At 40.0% G+C, this 17,342-nt stretch overlaps 1 protein-coding gene across 1 annotated transcript in view; it reads right to left on the bottom strand.

Moving 5' to 3' along the window:
• ATP13A4 (ATPase type 13A4) overlaps window positions 1–17,342 on the bottom strand; it is a 124,055-nt gene that overhangs the window by 10,206 nt on the left and 96,507 nt on the right. The window contains exons 21-27 of the mRNA XM_015562805.1: window positions 16,334–16,376; window positions 15,861–15,970; window positions 13,010–13,106; window positions 11,272–11,344; window positions 4,935–5,106; window positions 4,056–4,249; window positions 2,892–2,980 (exon numbers count right to left, since the gene is read on the bottom strand). Of these exons, the coding sequence (XP_015418291.1) occupies window positions 2,892–2,980; window positions 4,056–4,249; window positions 4,935–5,106; window positions 11,272–11,344; window positions 13,010–13,106; window positions 15,861–15,970; window positions 16,334–16,376 (778 nt within the window). The remainder of the gene's footprint in view (window positions 1–2,891; window positions 2,981–4,055; window positions 4,250–4,934; window positions 5,107–11,271; window positions 11,345–13,009; window positions 13,107–15,860; window positions 15,971–16,333; window positions 16,377–17,342) is intronic.

Here is a 17,342-nt window from a genome sequence, read left to right as displayed (position 1 = left end):
GGTTCTATGATCAAAACTCTGTATAACTCCAGCTCTGAGATCCCGGCTGGCTGAAAGCAGGTTTCTGGGTTTTTTTTTAGCTTCTATATTTGTTAAAATGTTTCAAACTGCAGGCTCAGAGGCCTGCAAGGCAGGTGGGGAATGTTGGTTTCCTCCATCACTGAGGCAAGAAAGCCTCACGTTAGTTTCAAGCTGCCTGGCTGCCGGCCGCCATCTTGGCTGGCAGTTAATTTGCATATCACCCTGATTAGCCAATGGGAAGGGTAGCGGTCGTATGCTAATTACCATGTTTCTCTTTTATTAGATAGGATATGGTGAAATACTACATTAGAATAAAAAACAATGAAGAAGTTTTATGTACTGATATGGATCAATTAGCAAAATAGACTGTTACACAAAAGACCAAAGTGCAGGACTATTGCTTGATTGTGGCAGCCAGGACCAGGCTACACTCTGATCTGCTGCCGAGAGGATAAATAACAGGTGCCCCAGCTGCTAGACGCAGAATTCGTTCACCCTAAGGCCACACTTCCACGGGCTGCTCGTGGTAATAAAACTGAAGGCAGCAGGCTTCCAACCACATTCATTCTGTGAGATACTAGACACCTCTGATGAGCAACTTTGGCTCAACTTTCTTATAACTGAGCTATAGTCTGAAACTACCCTCTGCACCTCCTCTAGCTTCCTGAATTTTTTCTTCCATAGGCAATCCCTCCAGTAACTTTCTTACACATCTCATCTCACCTTGACATCTCTATTTCAGAAGACCTGAACAAATGTAATAGTCTGCTACTATTTGTGTAACAATATGGCGGAATATACATATAAGACACATACAAATTCATATATTTGTGTAAATATCCCAAAATATGTCTGAAATTATGTAAAATAAAACTGGTGTCATCAGTTGCCTCCAGAAAGGAGAACTGGTAGCTGGGGAACAAAGAGAGAAGGAAGATTTTTTTTTCCACTACATAACTTTAACTTTTGAATTTTAAAATATGTGAATATATCCTCTGTTTTTTAAAAAAATTCATGCATTTTTTTAAATGAACAATAATTAGGTTGCAAAACCTCATGATTTCATTTTAAAGAAAATAAATTTCATAAATCAGACAGTGCACATTTATAATATATGCATTCTCGAAGATGAAAGGATAAAGTAACAATATTATAATTTTCCCTGCCTGTCTGCATATTCACATTTCTAAAATGTACTCACAATTTTATGCACTAATAAGAAAAGTGACTATTTTTAGAGTAAGCAATAATTCTTTGCAGAATCCTTTGCCATCATGCTGGCAGTGACTTCACACATGTTCCCTCCCAACCAAATATGTTCCTTATTTCGTTATGCCAGGGGTCTGAGCCTCCCAGTTAGAGTGCTCACTATTAAAGAGTGTGACTAAGCCCAGCATGTCTTAATCCTCACTTCTGCAGGGCTACAGAGTTTTAACCCACTTGGAAAACTAAAGGACAAAGACTATCTTCATAAGTACTTAATGTAATTTATGAAGACACTTAACAACAGTGGCAATTACAGTGTTAACCATAGTGCTCTATAATAATAAAAGAGTAATATTCTAATTAGACCAGACTTCATTCTGGACGTCATTCCAGACATCCTTCCAGATGAAGCCAGGGCCAGAGGGAAGCCGGGGTCCCGAGTGCTTGCAGGCAGCCAGAGGGAAGCAAGCCTGGGTACTTGGTGCCAGCAGCCAAGAGAAGGAAGGCCTACTATTTCATGAATTTCGTGTATCAGGCCTCTAGTGCAATTACAAGAACAAAAACTAAATGTACCACTAGTTTATGTCTCACTGGGTTTCTGAAGGTACTATCGGTTTGGAATACACTGTGTGCTCCAAGTGCTTGTCTACATTTAGGAAACTGACATACAACCATCCGCCAGTCATTTGTTGCCATTTTGTACCCATTTGTTAGGCAAGGCACTGTCTACACAAGAACAAATGAGATAGGATCTTGGCCCTTGTGAAACTTGTCTTTGAGTCAGAGAGGAAGGGAGCAGGTCTGCAAAGCACTAAGTTAAAAATAACTCAGTTTCTCTGATCTTCTCTCTGCTTTCTATTTAGTGGTCTAAAAGGCATTTAGTAATGCTTAACTTCTATTTGAAATGTAGGATAGGTTAGGAAAATCAAAATATATTACTTTCCCTTGCTTGTACTTATAAAATTTCTCTTATTTCAAAGTTGTAACAAAAATCTGAGAGTTCATGGCTTTTATTTAAGGTAAGTTTTGCTGACATTAAGTATGAACATCAGAAAAATACATTTCTAAAGAGGTAAACAAGAAAGATGTAAATACAAATTTAAGAATTAACTGAAAAAGTGTTATAGGCAATTCTGTTTTAAACAGCTTCAAAACAAAAGCATTTAGGGGGAAATTCTCTCACATTTGAAAAAATGTATAAATAGATTTTCCAATCTTAAAGGGAATCCCTTTAAAAGAAAAGTGTTTGCCCTTTCCGGTTTGGCTCAGTGGATAGAGCACCGGCCTGCGGACTCAAGGGTCCCAGGTTCGATTCCGGTAAGGGCATGTACCTTGGTTGTGGGCACATCCCCAGTGGGGAGTGTGCAGGAGGCAGCTGATCAATGTTCCTCTCTCATCGATGTTTCTAACTCTCAATCCCTCTCCCTTTCTCTTTGTAAAAAAATCAATAAAATATAAAAGAAAAGTGTTTAATGCTTTTGAAATACTTGAAATCAATACTAGACCAGCTTAAATAAAAATTATGAATAAATTCAGCATTTTAAAAAGCTGTCCTAAAAGAACAATTGGTGTCCAAGAATCCATGTCAGTTGCAGTCATGACCTGCTTTTTGAATTCAGGGTGTTAAATAACTGTAAACATCATATCCCAGAAATAAGACTTACATCCAAACGCCTATATAAATCTGGAATATCAGCAAATAGGATGAATAGACACACAGCCAGCTGTACAATCAGCACAAGGACAAATATATCTGAGGAAATAAAAACACAAGCTATCATTTAGAGAAATCAGAATGTAGAGTGTCACATCTATTGAAAGACATATTCTAGATTAATGCTGATTAAATTTACTTGATTTCCACATCCAAACACAGCATAATCAATGGAAAGTACTCATTTCTATGCAATGGGTCTCACCTCTAAAATGTCTATGCATGTCCTTGAGGCAAGTGGCAATAGATAGAGGGTAACATTGACGATGTACACTTAGATTATTACAAGAAGTTATTTTTATTATTACAGAATAAATGCCTTGAAGGCATTCAAGTATCTGAGTGTCTTTAATGCAAATCATCCACCTCAAATCTTTTTCGGGGGGAAAGGATGGCTGTAAATAAACATGTTTGAATTGCAATCATGTAGAGGCCAGCATTCTATTGCTTTGTCATTCCAAGAAGAAGGGCAACACAATTTTCTCTGAACAAACTTTTATGAGGATATTGATTTTTCAACTTATGCTTCTAAATTTTTCCGATTAGAGGGGGGTAGTGATGGTGTCCAAATAAATAACCTGAAGGCGGGTCCCATATTTCTAACACACACTCTGTTCCCAGCTCAGAATGTAAGGAAGTAGGAGATGCTTTGGCCAAGAGCCTCCACAACTCTGAAGTCAGGTTCCTCCAGCCTGAAACCACTCCCAGCCGGCCAACCACATGATGCCAACCTGCCCATTGTCTTCATGGCAGGAGACATGTTGCAAGTGAGTGCTGTGTTCCTCCTCCCTTCCTCCCCCAGGATGAATTCTGACAGGCAGCGCAATAAATGAGTCTTTCCAGTTTGGAGTGATCCCATGGAAAGACACCTAGAGACAGACTTCTGGTGAAAGTAAGAGGTGGATAAAGAAGCCTTAGCATTTCATACAGCTTTGAGGGAGGGAACAAAAGACCACAAAATGAGGCTGCACAGTGTGTTTTACAGCAACCTGGAGTGGAAGTCAGGAGACCCTGAATAAGTGCCAACTCTTCGGCGGCTCCCTGAATGACCCCAGGCATGTGTGTCTTCCTCTCCAATGACCTCTCACCACTGACCCTGTACAATTCTACTCACAGTTTTTATAGGTCGGCTGCCTAAATGGTTTTCCTTTAGAGAAGATAAGAGCCACAATAATGCAGTTGATTGTTCCCAAGAACCATATAGTTGTGTTCTCAAAACTTGGGAAGCCATCATTACTTTCAACTTTTCCTGGAGCAGTTGGTGGCATGGTTAAATTTGAAATGCTTTTATTTTGCACTGTGCAGGCACTAAAAAGGAAACCAAAGAAACCAATGAAGTAAGATGACAGACACTGATGGAGAATACGTGCAAGACTCCATGGCCTCAGTGTTTCTATAATTGCCAGAACTTTGGGAAAGAATTTACTGAAAAGTAAAGAGAAAGAAACCAGCACAGATAGAGCCATGTTTTGGATAGATAGATATATAAATGATAGATTAGATAGATAGATCCAAGTTATTTATTTAAAAAATTGAGCACCAATCATGCATATTAATGCTACGTGGGAGAGAGAGATGAATACATCATGAATCTTTCCCCTGGTGTCTTAATATCTCTAAACATTTTTAAGAGTGACCACATAATTTATCATTCAGCAGGTACAGATTTGAATGAGGAAAGAAAAGATATTAATAATGTCATTGGCTATCAGGCTTAAACTGGGGATGTCCAAGCAAACTACAATGCATGATCAGCCTTGATAGAAAAGATGGTCATAGAGGATCATCTAAGACAGGCAAAGATGAGGGCCAATGAATGTTACTATCAAACTGTATCACAGAGAAACGAAGGTCTCTGGAAAAGTACCCAAGGGACTAAAGGAAGCCAAATCCTTTGGCAGAATGAAGACTCAGTTGCCTCCTGCCGTACGGGCCATGTGATGTGTGATAGAAACTAGAGAGTGGGAAGCTGGCATCAAGTCTGTGACCCTACCTGTACATTCCCATGTTGTACCAAGGCTGCCTCTGAACCAGAATGAAGCCCACCGTCTGCATGGCCAGGCTGAGAAGTATGTTGAAAATCACAGAGAGCAGCAAAGGTGGGGAGATCAGCCTTCCCACAGGTCTGAAAGGCACTAGCTTGGGGTAGGCACCATTCAAATTCACTGTAAAATAAATTCAAGTGTTATATATATGAGAGCAGGGAAATGTTACATTCTTCTTTAGAAAAACAGTGTAACTTCTTGGGCCCACATATCTGAGGAAATTGACAAATCAAAGTACGTCACAAACTGAATGAACAATACAATAGTAGATTCAAATTGAAGTCATATGAGAAATTGGTGAGGCGGCAGACATAAAACAACCACAAGATGCCCTTTCTGTGTCTATTAAATTGGCAAAGACTATTACATTATAGGTGAGGGAGTATTCAATGCACACTTTTCTTATACTGCGTGTGGGAATATAAATTGATAAAAACCTTCTGAAGGGCACTTTGTTAATGAATATGAAGAGATTGAAAAAATTTCATAACTTTTCATATAGTTATTCCACTTCTGGAATTTTATCCTATTCTAAAAAAATATCAGAAATATAGAAAGATGTTCATCACAGCATCAATTGTGGCACATCTATATAATGGAACAACATGCAGTCCCTACGATGTAATGCTTTCAAATACTTAAGAAATTAAACTATGAGGACATCAGCAAAATAGCAGAGTAAACAGCTCCAAGATTCCATCCCTCCATTAGAAACATTGAAAAACCAGCAGAAACTGTAAGAACCAACTTTGTCAGAACTTTGAAAAATAGACAAAGGTTTACAGCATCCAAACAAATGCTGAATCAAGAAAAAGGCAACTTGAAAATATTAGGAAAGCTCCGTGCATTCTTACCTGCCATTGCCTCCCTTCCCCCCAGTTCAGTTACAAACGTGAAGATGGTAGCACACATATCAGGTGGGAGACCCTGCTTCCTTATTACAGAGAGGGAAGAGCAGGCTTTAGCCACAAATTATTCTGCATGTCTGTTCTAAATTGTCTGGGGACTCCTGAAGCCCTGGTGCAAGGTGCTAATCTCTGTTTCACTTAATGCAAAACTTACTTGGGGTGGGAAAGCAGCATGCACTGCTCCAAAGCATTGCAAGGTTAACAAACTACGTGCAGTCACTGAGGCAAAAGATGACACATAAAATAAATGCCTAAAGCCTGGAAAGAAAAGCTAAAGTTTCTTTGGGAGATGGTGGTATTCACCATCACCTGTGCGTACTGGGGGAATACAGAAAGCCATGTACATGACCAGGACAAGATACATGCTCAGAAATGACCAGAAAACCCCTATGCTTTCAGCTCTGGATGATCTCTAGACTCAACACAAGCTTGGCTAAGTGTTGAAGTGCCCGGCACAGAACCAATCTGCAAAGATTGGGGGAGGTATTTCTTTGTTCATATTTTTTAAACTGACAGAGTTCAAGGAGATCTCTGTTAAAACACTACCTGAGCCTGGCTGGCATGGATCAGTTGTTGAGCACTGACCTATGAACCAGAAGGTCAGGAGTTTGATTCCCCGTCAGGGCACATGACCAAATTGCGGGCTGGATCCCAGTTTGGGGGGCATGCAAGAGGCAGCCAATCAATGATCAATGATTCTCTCTCATCATTGATGTTTCTATCTCTCTCTCCTTCTCCCTTCCTCTCGAATTTGTGCACGGGCGTGACCCCATCAGGGGTGGGGCCAGCTGGAGGGAGGGGCTGCAGGAGAGTTCCAGGGTATGTCCGGTCCATCTTGCTCAGTCCCAATCAGCCAGACCCCAGCAGCAAGCTAAACTTCCGGTTGGAGCATCTGCCCCCTAGTGGTCAGTGCACATCATAGTGAGTGGTTGAGCATATCATTAGCAAATTATGCTTTGATTGGTTGAACAGATGACTGGACGGCCAGACACTAAGCATGTTAGGCTTTTATTGTCCTATATAATAAAAGGCTAATATACAAATCAACAGAACGGTGGAATGACTGGTCGCTATGATGTGCACTGACCACCAGTGGGAGTGCCTCTCAGCCAGAAGCCGGGCTCACAGCTGGTGAGCGTATCAGCGGGGGTGGGAGCCTCTCCTGCCTCCATGGCAGCACTAACAATGTCTGAGGCCAGGGAACAGGCCTAAGCCATCAGTTGGACATCTCCCAAGAGCTCCTGGACTGCAAGAGGGCACAGGCCAGGCTGAAGAACCACCCGCCCCCCGCCCAAGTGCACGAATTTCATGTACCGGGCCTCTAGTATAGGATATATATAAAATAAAAAAAACCCTGGAGATGCTTGTTATCTTAGAAGAAATGAGAATTGTTTTCAAATATCTGAAAGACTGTCCTGGGGAGGAATTCAGACTATGCTGTGACTCCCCAAATGGCAGAACTGTGATGGGGAAAGTGACACAGAGATAGATTTGGCCTGATGTAAAGAGAACTCTGTTAACGATAAGGACTGTCCAAGAGTGTTCTTTCAATAGATTTAGCAAGTATTTAATGAACTCCTCTGCTAAGTCAGGCTCTATTAGAGGCCCTGGGAAGACAGCAGTGATCAAGACAGACAAGGTGCTACTCTCATGAAGTGCACACTCTGGGTGAGGGGAGGCAGGAAAAACATATAAAACAGATAAATATCATACTTTCAGACTGTGACAAGTACTGTGAAAAAATAAAGCAGAATTGTGTGCTACACAATAACTGGCTTGGTCATTGTTTAAAGTGACCTTTATGACGTGGTGACATTTGAGCTACAATCTGAGTAATAAAGGAAAGTCAAAGTCACATGAGGATCTAAAGAGAAAGTAGTTTGGGCAAAGGAAATAGCAAAATCAAAGGTGTGGAGATGACCACAACTTGGCAATGCTCAAGAGACAGAAAGACTGGGGTGCCTGGAACAGTACATAAGTAGCAATGTGGTTAGACATAAAGTCGGAGAAGTGGGCAAAAATAAATTATGGAAGACTTTGGCCTTAGTGGAAATGAGAAGCCACTTGAGCATTGTAAGCAAGAATATGACAACAATATTTAAATTAAAAAAGAAACTAGCCCTCTTATCGCTGTTTGAAAGGTAAATGGAAGTGAGGGGATGGCAATAAGAGTGGAAGCAAGACAGTTGTATGGTTATTGCAGTGATCTACAGGAGAAGTGACAATGATTTGTGACAGTGGCTACCATAAAGATGGAGAGAAGGGATACAGAATATTTTTTGGAGGTAGAGCCAATAGGAATTTCATATGTATTGTATGTGAAGGCTAAAAAAAAAAAGAAAGAGAGAAATTAAGGATAATTCCAGGTCTTTGAATAACTAGGTAGATTAATGGTGCTCTTTTAAGGAATTTTATTTGTGTGTGTTTTTTTTCACTGACATATTTCAAGTGCCAATATCAATTAATGCTGACCAAGAACAGCAAGGCAAACAAAAGCTTTATTTGAGGCCTTAGGAAATGAAATTTATGGCACACAGATTTGGGTAGAAACCTGATTGTGTGCCAAGGGAAAGACAGAAAAATGTGGCGTTTCCAAAGGAGTTATACAAGCTGTTTTGAGAGAGTTGTGATAGGTGCTGGCAGGCAGACTTGCGCTATGCTATACATGATTAATTGTTTCTAGGTGAAATTGTTATTTCTTAATAGAGAGTTCAGTGATGCAGAGCCAATTCAGGATGTAGCCATTTGTAGTTTAGCTCAGTTCAAAAGTTCAGTTTCACATGGAGGGAGGTGAGTTAGCTCCGCTTCCTAGAGGCGTCCCCATTCCATTTTGCATTGCTCTCTTGACAATATTTACTCCATTTTACTAGTTTTTTTTACACCTATTTCAGGAAGTAGTACAGACTAAATAGTAAATATTTAATGGTTTTGTTAGCTGTACGATCTGATAGAATAAAGAGTTCTATTTGGGCATGCTAGGCCTACATTCTGTTAAATATCCAACATTAGGTGCTGAGTAGCTACATTTCCAGAGCTCAGGACAGACATCAGGGCAAGGGATGTAAATTTGGGATATATCAGCATGTATAGTCATAGGATTGGTTGAATTCACTTAGGCAGACAGTGTAGATTGAAAAGACAAAAGAATCCAAGAACATTGGAATGAAGACTTGTAACATTTCAAAAGTTAGAAGACAGGTAGTGAAGCAGAGGTCAGCAAAAGAAATAGGAAAACTGTCTTCACCGAAGTGATACATAATCCAGGAGTGTGTGGTGTCACATCCCAGAGAAGAAAACTTCTGCTGAAGGAGTGTGCTGTTGAGAGATTCAAGTACAATCAGGAAAGAGAAGTGGCCGTTGCCGTCAACGGAAGTCACTGGTGGACTTGACAAGAGCAGCATCAGTAAGGTGGCTGCTGAAGCAGTGATGGTAGTTCCCTCCCCCTGAACACGTTCTCCAAAAACAGTCTTTGAACAAGTTTTAAAAATAAGTTGGCATGGTGGTTGTTAAGATTGTGATGAGAAGATATAAGAAGAAATAATGTGGAAGCAAGACCCTGAGGCATGTAAAGAGGCAAGGGGAGACTTGTACCTTTTCATGCCTCAGTAGCATGCATCCTTCCAGCCAGTGGTGGCTGGGGCTGGCTCACAAAGGCCAATTTCTGCTAAATTTGCAAGCCAATTATTAGACGCAGCCATTATAAAAAATAAAGGATGTAAACTTACGATTAAATAAATATATGAAAAGCAAAGATAATGAACACTCAAAACTGATAGCTTTTAAATTATTTTATATTTTAGAATTATCTATGTTCTTGAAGTTAATAATGGAGATTACACTTAAAAGTGTGTCATGTCTGTAGTCATTACATCATGCACAAATTTTTTCTTTTTTTTACTGAGGAAATATTCTTCCAGTATTCAAAAACCATTAAGTAATTTAGAAATAAGTTGTTTACATCACTGATGAATGGTTAAAATTTCAACATAAGTTTTTGTTGTTTTGTCATTCAGGGCAAGAAAAATGTCAAGAAAGTTTTATGTGAAAACTAATTCAGTCATCAATAGCATAGGTTGACTATGGACATAAGAATTTGGTAAAATTCAGTGAAAGCATTTTGTGAGAATTAATTGACAGACTGGAATTTACAAGAAAGACATTGTATATTTGATTATTACTTGAAAATTGTTCACCACACTTTTTTCAGTAAAGTTTATGATAAATTATGTGCATATATGTAAAATCATATTTTTTGGGAGGAAAGCCATTTGTCAAACATTTGCCAACCTACCACTCTATCCCCTACCAAACATCAGCACAGACCAAACATCCAAATTCATGTCTTTAAGTGTTAGAATCTGGCTGATTGAAATGATAGAATTAGAGATGGCAAGTGGAGAATGTGGGCATACACAACTAACTGGGAAGTTTGACAATAAGGGGGACAACAGATAGTGGTGGATTTTAGTCAATGAAGAGCTTTTATTTATTTTTTAAATATTTTTATTGATTTCAGAGAGAGGAAGGGAGAAGGGGCGAGAGATAGAAACATCAATGATGAGAGAGAATCATTGATCAGCTGCCTCCTGCACACCCCCTACCGGGGATTGAGCCCAAAACCTGGGCATGTCCAGGAATTGAACCATAACCTCCTGGTTCTTGGGGCACTGCTCAACAACTGAACCACGCCTGCTGGGAAAGGAAGAACTTTTAAAGAAAGAAGGTATGGAAATATATTTATATGCTGATGGGAATGATCCAGTGCCCAGAGAAAAGATGAACATGATGGAGGAAGGGGTTATTACATGAACAAAGTTCTTAAGAAGGTAAGGGGAGGTAGGATTTAAAGTACAAGTGGGGCTGTTGGCATTTATATGTAACAGAGAGGAAAGCAGAGAATTTGGAAAAGATGATTGTTAGTGCTCAGGTAGGAAGAAAATGCCATAGCAGGGAAATTGTAAAGACATTCATTTATTAGTTAGAAGGTGGGAGTGGAAGTGGCTTAATGGCAAGAGGACCTTTCTCTGTTCTAGATCTTGTGAAGCTATGATTTGGAGATGAAAAACATATAAGATATATGTTAAGCACATTTCACTTATAACTATATCTAATAGTAAAAGCACACCAAAGCCAGCATTTCTGATTTTCAAGGTGTTGTTTTTGTTTGTTTTTTAATATTTCGTGACCTTTATGGATGCTCCAACTTTTGTGAAAAATAGCAAAATGACTAGCCAGCTTTTCCTTTGCTAGCATTTTCCCTCTCTGTATACACCTTTGGGAATAAGTCAAACATCACATCTGCTGCAGCTGCTGTCCTCCCCTCCTGGGGGGCCTTCTGGGGAGCACCCCTGGGAAGAAAGATTTAAAAACTTCTTACTTGTTGCACCAATAAGAGTTGTAATGGCCAGATCCTGGAACAGAAACTGGTAATTTGACAGGCTGTTGGTCTCCTGAAAATAAAAAGGAAAACAGCTCAAAAGAGTTGTGACCTTCTGGATGAAGTTTGACATCAATTTCGTTCACTTTCTCATGGCAATTTAGGATTGTCAAGTAAATTACCTAGAAGATGGTGTGGTCAGAGGCCTGTTTATGTTGGTGGGAGTGCCAAAGGCAAGGCTGTGAAATCCTGTCCAACCAGGAGGCCCCGGTCATGTGCATTCTGAGCTGGGTCCTTTGTGCATCACTATCTCCCCTTGCTGAGGGGAATAGCTCACTCTCCCAGATTCATCTCTGCTCTCTTCTCTACTTGTTAGCAGAAAAGTTGGGGTGTCATCTGACACTAAAAGAGTGCATTCCCAATAGTAACAACTGACAAATGTGTGATGATCTTACCTAAATTTTACTGATGGAAAATGACAACTGAACCCACTATTTGCTTTCTTGGATGTTGATAGAAAGTCCCTGATAAAGCACCTTGATGTTCTTTATGTCTTACATATTTCAAGTAACTTACCCCTTGGTGGAAAGGCCATAATGATGACCTATGTTTAACTCTAGTTTTGAGCAAGAGTTATTGTGATTTAAAAATAGAATCAAATCTCTACAAATAACTTCTTCTCCAGTTCATTCATTAGTGAGTGGGAAAAGACATAGGTAATCCAAAGGTAACAGAGCTAAAACTTTCAAACCAGGAGGGAGAGGGCAAGACATAGAGATAAATCTAGATATCTCCAGCACAAACAGAGTTCCCTTTCTCTGTGATAGCTAATATAAGAAGCCCCCACATGTTGAGTCCACAAGCAGTAGTCATGGATATTCTCCTTTTATGTTCGGTTAAATAGTAAAAGCCCTCCCAAGACCTATGTGTGTGTTTTGTGGTACAATATGTCAATTTTTAAATCCCTATGTGCAGAGAGTCAGTAATATGCTGGCTTATACTAGCTCATAAGAGTCTATTGCTAGATTTTTAGAAATTTTGTGACCTGGTTGCTAAACACAGCCTATATAAAATCTTAAATAATACAAATTTACTATTAAATGAATTATAATGAAAACAGAGGCAATAAGTACTCAAAACTTGGCACTTCCCAATCATTTTCCTATACTTTACTGTTATCTATGTTCTTGAGATTATTTGTAACTCTTGTATCTATATGGTGCAAGTACTACATAAAGTATGCTACTGTACGTGTCTCCCCGACTCCATGTTCAGCTGGATCACTTGACTCCAGCCATGGTGGGAGCATTTACACCACTAAAATTGGCAAACATTCATAAGCAGGCCTTATTTTTCCAGGGAGAGCCAGTTTTGAAACAGTCCAGCACCCAATCAGAGAATCAACTCTTTAATGAGTGGTATGCAAGAGGACAGCCACATTGGACCGGAAAGATAGAGACCCGGTCTAAGCTGGTGAAAGCAACAGCGAGAAAGTGATGTGTTCCTTTCTGATCCTCAACTACCGCTAGATAATTCTCTCTCAGAGAACTCACACCAACAGCTTTTCCTGTGTGCATGTATCTATTTCTGATTTATTTTCAAAACATGAACGATCATTTTTAGAAGGGCTGTGAGTGCTCCAATCTCCTATTTGCACTTTAAGAGGCATTGCGTGTTGAGAGTACACCGCCCCTTGTCCCAGTTCTCACTAGCCAAGAGGCTAGGTCCCAAGCCATACCCAGTAGAGCAGCAGAACACCAACATACTGAATCATGCTGTACAGAGCCATGTACTTAAACATGCAAAATGAGGTAACGAAGGCAGCGCGTCCTTCCCTGTGTGAGAAAAGAAACGAGAAAGTAATGAAAGTGATGAAACAAAATGAGATCAGTTATTCTGTGCTGTTCAGCTGAGCTCAGGAGAAAAGATCAAAAGTCTGACTAACTTCATTGTGTGCCTGACAGACGGGACAGCCTCTAGCCAGTGGGAGCGGCTGTCAGGGAGCTAAATGACTACATTTTCAGGAAAGGCCAATTCCACCGCAAGGTCCATGGGCCGCGATCCAACCAGAGAGCCAGATTTAGAGCTACTCTTATCCTTTCTGCAGACATTATTTTAGCTCAGAGTCTGGGGACTTGGGCTGGTCCCAGATCTCATACCTACTCACTAATGTAATTTGGAAGGTCATTTCCCTTCTCTGGGTCACGTTTCTTCATCTGTGAACCAAGGACTATAAGTAACATTGCAGGTTTGGGGGCTAGTTTCATGCAGCTGCTTCAGGAGTTTGCACAAATATTTCATTCAAATTTCATTTGTGAGTCCCAACTTCTTCTAAAACTGACTAAAATAATATACACATTCAAATTAGTCATGTATCACATTTAAATAGGAACAATGAGTCTGCTCATTTTTGTTACTATTGTTTTTCTGTGGGTAAAGGGTATATATATATATAAAAGCATAAAATAAATTACTTGTAAAATGCCACTTTTATTTCTTTCATTTGGGAAAAAAATAGAGTGTAAATTTACTTCTGGTTGTAATGGTTTCCTGGGATTCCAAAGCCTTATCCTCACCCCCAGCTTTTTCCTGTTCCAGGGCTTTGCTGCTGCCATTCGCTCTGCCTAGAAGGCGGTTTCTCCCATCCCTCAGCTCCTTAGAAAGGCTTTCCCACACCACCTCACCTGGCACAGCCAATTCCACCTCCCTGGTCATCTTCCTACCCTTCACATCGGCCCTGATTTATCTGTGCGTGTGTTTATTGCCTGACTTCTTCGCTGGAGGAAAACGTCATGCGATGGAGGGACGCTTGATTTACTCGCTTCTGCCTCCAACTGTTCCCGGCACTAAGTGTCTACATTATAAATGTTTGTTGAACAGATGAATAAATAAAGAAATAAAAATTGGAAGGAGCTAGCCAAATCATCATTTTAATGTGGGGAAAAGAGTATGGCATTTGTAGATAAAACACATTTAAACAAAATTAATTCTAATACCATCTCCAATCCTATATGGTTGTGTCAGCTTGGGTCATTCTCTGCGTCTCAATTTCTTTCGTTTTTTAAAAAAATTTTTACTTTTCAAATTTTTTTTATTGTTGCCACTATTACACATGTCCTTATGTTTCCCCTCCCCCTTTGCCTGCCTCAACCCAGCCCCCTCCCATAGCCTCAATTTCTTTATTTGTAGAAAAAATAGTGACCATTCCTACATCTCCAGGCTTTTTGAAGTATAAGAAAACAGGCATTAAAACACTTTATAAACACACTAGAGGCCCGATGCACAAAATTTGTGCAAAGGGCTCAGCCCTCGCAGCCGCAAGGGATTGCCTTGCCCTTTGCCTGCCTCAACCCAGCCCCCTCCCATAGCCTCAATTTCTTTATTTGTAGAAAAAATAGTGACCATTCCTACATCTCCAGGCTTTTTGAAGTATAAGAAAACAGGCATTAAAACACTTTATAAACACACTAGAGGCCCAATGCACAAAATTTGTGCAAAAGGCTCAGCCCTCGCAGCTGCGACGGCTTGCCTTGGCCCTCGCAGCCCCAGATTCGTCTGGAAGGTCATCCAGTCTAATTAACATATTATGCTTTTATTATTATAGATACTAGTTATAATAACCCAAAGCAGCCACAGTGCTAACTTCCTCTGTCATTTAAAGAATGTACCAGAAGTATATATTCGAGGGGGTGGGGGGTGGAGATAAAGCACCAAGGGAAATTTTAGTAGAAGCAGCAAAAATAAATATTTTGGAAACTAGAGATGGGAAGGATATCCCAAGGTAGCATAAAGAGGCAAGAGAAAGGAAAGAAAATGGGGAGAGAAAATTTCTCTCAGTTCCTCATTATCAAGCATCTAAGAAGATACATTTAAATAATAATAATAATAATATGATCAACACTGTCAAAGAAGTAACAAGTGCCAGATTCCAACTTTCTAAAAGTAGCCTACTCAGTGATTTTTATTAGAAATGCCACTGTTCTCCCAGGGTTATTTTAGCTCCGGGGAAGTCCACTGGGAAGTAGAATGTTTGACCAAATTCTCCTGCAAAGCACCTCCCCACCCAAAGATGCAAAGTTTCTCTGGTCTTTGACTTGCAGAACAATGGAATCTGATAAGTCAGTCAGAGAAAGACAGATACCATATAATTTCACTGGTATGTGGGATCTAAAGAACAATATAAATGAACAAACAAAACAGAAACAGACTCACAGTTACAAAGAATAGACTGATGGTTGCCAGAGGAAGGGAGGGTGGGGTAGGGACTGGATGAAAAAGGTAAAGGGACTGAGAAGTATAGATCGGTAGTTACAAAATAGTCATGGAATGTAAAGCAAAGGGAATATAGTTGATAATATGATGCCAGTTGGGTACCAGAAACATCAGAGGAAACACTTCATAAAGTGATTGTCTAACCACTATGCTGCACACCTGAAACTAATACAAAATAACATTGAAAGTCAACTGTAATTGAAAAAACACACAATTTAAATAAATACATGATAAAATAAAAATAAAAAAGAACAGTGGGATCTGTACCTAGAAGGCAGGAGAGATTAAAACAATGTTAGTGTATAGTGCTCACTTACTTGATAAGTTGAGGTACACACGCAATGTTTGGAGTTTTGGAAGTGAAAGGTGAGGCCACAGATGCCTCGTGCTCTGATAAAGAGATGCCCACGTGAGCCATTTTCAAAGCCTGAAAGCAAAGAGTTTGCTTACGGTGCGTGCACACTCACATACATCTCTCCTGAGGCCTCATAAGAAAGGGGCCAGTTAAGCTGTCCACAAGATGGCTTGTGGGCCCAAACACTAGCTAGGAGATGACCCCAGACTTCAATCTGCCTGCCACATAAGAAAGAGATGGCACTGGGCCTCCCAGTAAAAGTGACCACTGAGTTATTATGTAGCTTTGGCCAAAACTCTCCCAAATGCTCAGCATCCGTTTCTTCAACAAGAGGAGTGGAGAGAGTGTATATCCCAGAGGATACTATCTCTGTAGGGCTCTGGGCAAGTACAATCCAGTGTGAGACTGTGGTCCCACACACTGGCCACTACTTACCCCACAGTCATTGGCTCCATCGCCGCACATACCTACAAAGTAACTAAAGGCGAACCATGTCAATTGTGGAATATATCAAAGCAATCTTAAATAATTTCTCTAATTAAAAAGATAAAATGAGCTTCATTGCTTAGTGTTTAAACTTATTATTTTAATGGAGTTTCCCTGATAGTCTGGTTTGACTAAAAAGTAAAATTTGACTCAGCAGTTCCTACAATGGATAAGAAATCCAGGACATCATTCCTGACTCCAAGCACATTCAGGAATGATGCACTTTACTGTTTAAGAAGTAGCTTTGTCAACTGCAAAACAGGATGCTCACAGTTATATGTAAGACAACATGGCATGGTGGAGAGGGCACAGGGTTTGAAGCTACAAGATCTAGATCGTTGACCTGATTTACTGTTTAGATTAGCATTTTCTCCCCTGCACAGTGTTAAGAGTATCCAGTGAGGTGCAATATGGGAAAGTGCCTTATAAATTCTGAAATCATAAATAAAGCTTACTTGTTGGTGCTGTTAATAGTATACAAGGGAAAAGCCTGCCATGTTAGCAGTCACACAACAAAAAATGAAGTTCCAGGCCCAGAAGTTGAAGAAAATACATCCCTTCTTTAGGGTTTCTTTTTGAGGCTGAGTGAACACTGCTCTGTTAAATTGTTGGCAAAAAATCCTGCCAACAATTGTGCCAACAACTGTTTGCAAAAAATCCTGATCTTATGGAACCTTAATCCATAGTCTGCTTTTTAAGGAAAGAGCACTCTGAATGCATTTAAAGACCTTGGTGTGCTTCTTTTCACACGTTGCTCTATAAAGGCAACTAGTTTACTGTCTAGGTTTTCAACCATGTTGAGAAGACAGAGCGTTCTGAATGGAGATGTTTGCCTAGTGACTTAATCAAGTGAGTAGCAGGGTGGAGCTGCAGTGAGTGGAGGTAGGAGTCATATCTATGTGGTCCAGCACCAGAAGTAGAGGAAACCTTCAGGACTCTATGAGTTTCATTTACCAAA

Source organism: Myotis davidii, unplaced genomic scaffold, assembly GCF_000327345.1.
Source record: "Myotis davidii unplaced genomic scaffold, ASM32734v1 scaffold557, whole genome shotgun sequence".
Taxonomy (NCBI): Eukaryota; Metazoa; Chordata; class Mammalia; order Chiroptera; family Vespertilionidae; genus Myotis; species Myotis davidii.
Note: the sequence above shows the minus strand (reverse complement) of the source record. Positions and strands in the feature narration are given on the sequence as shown.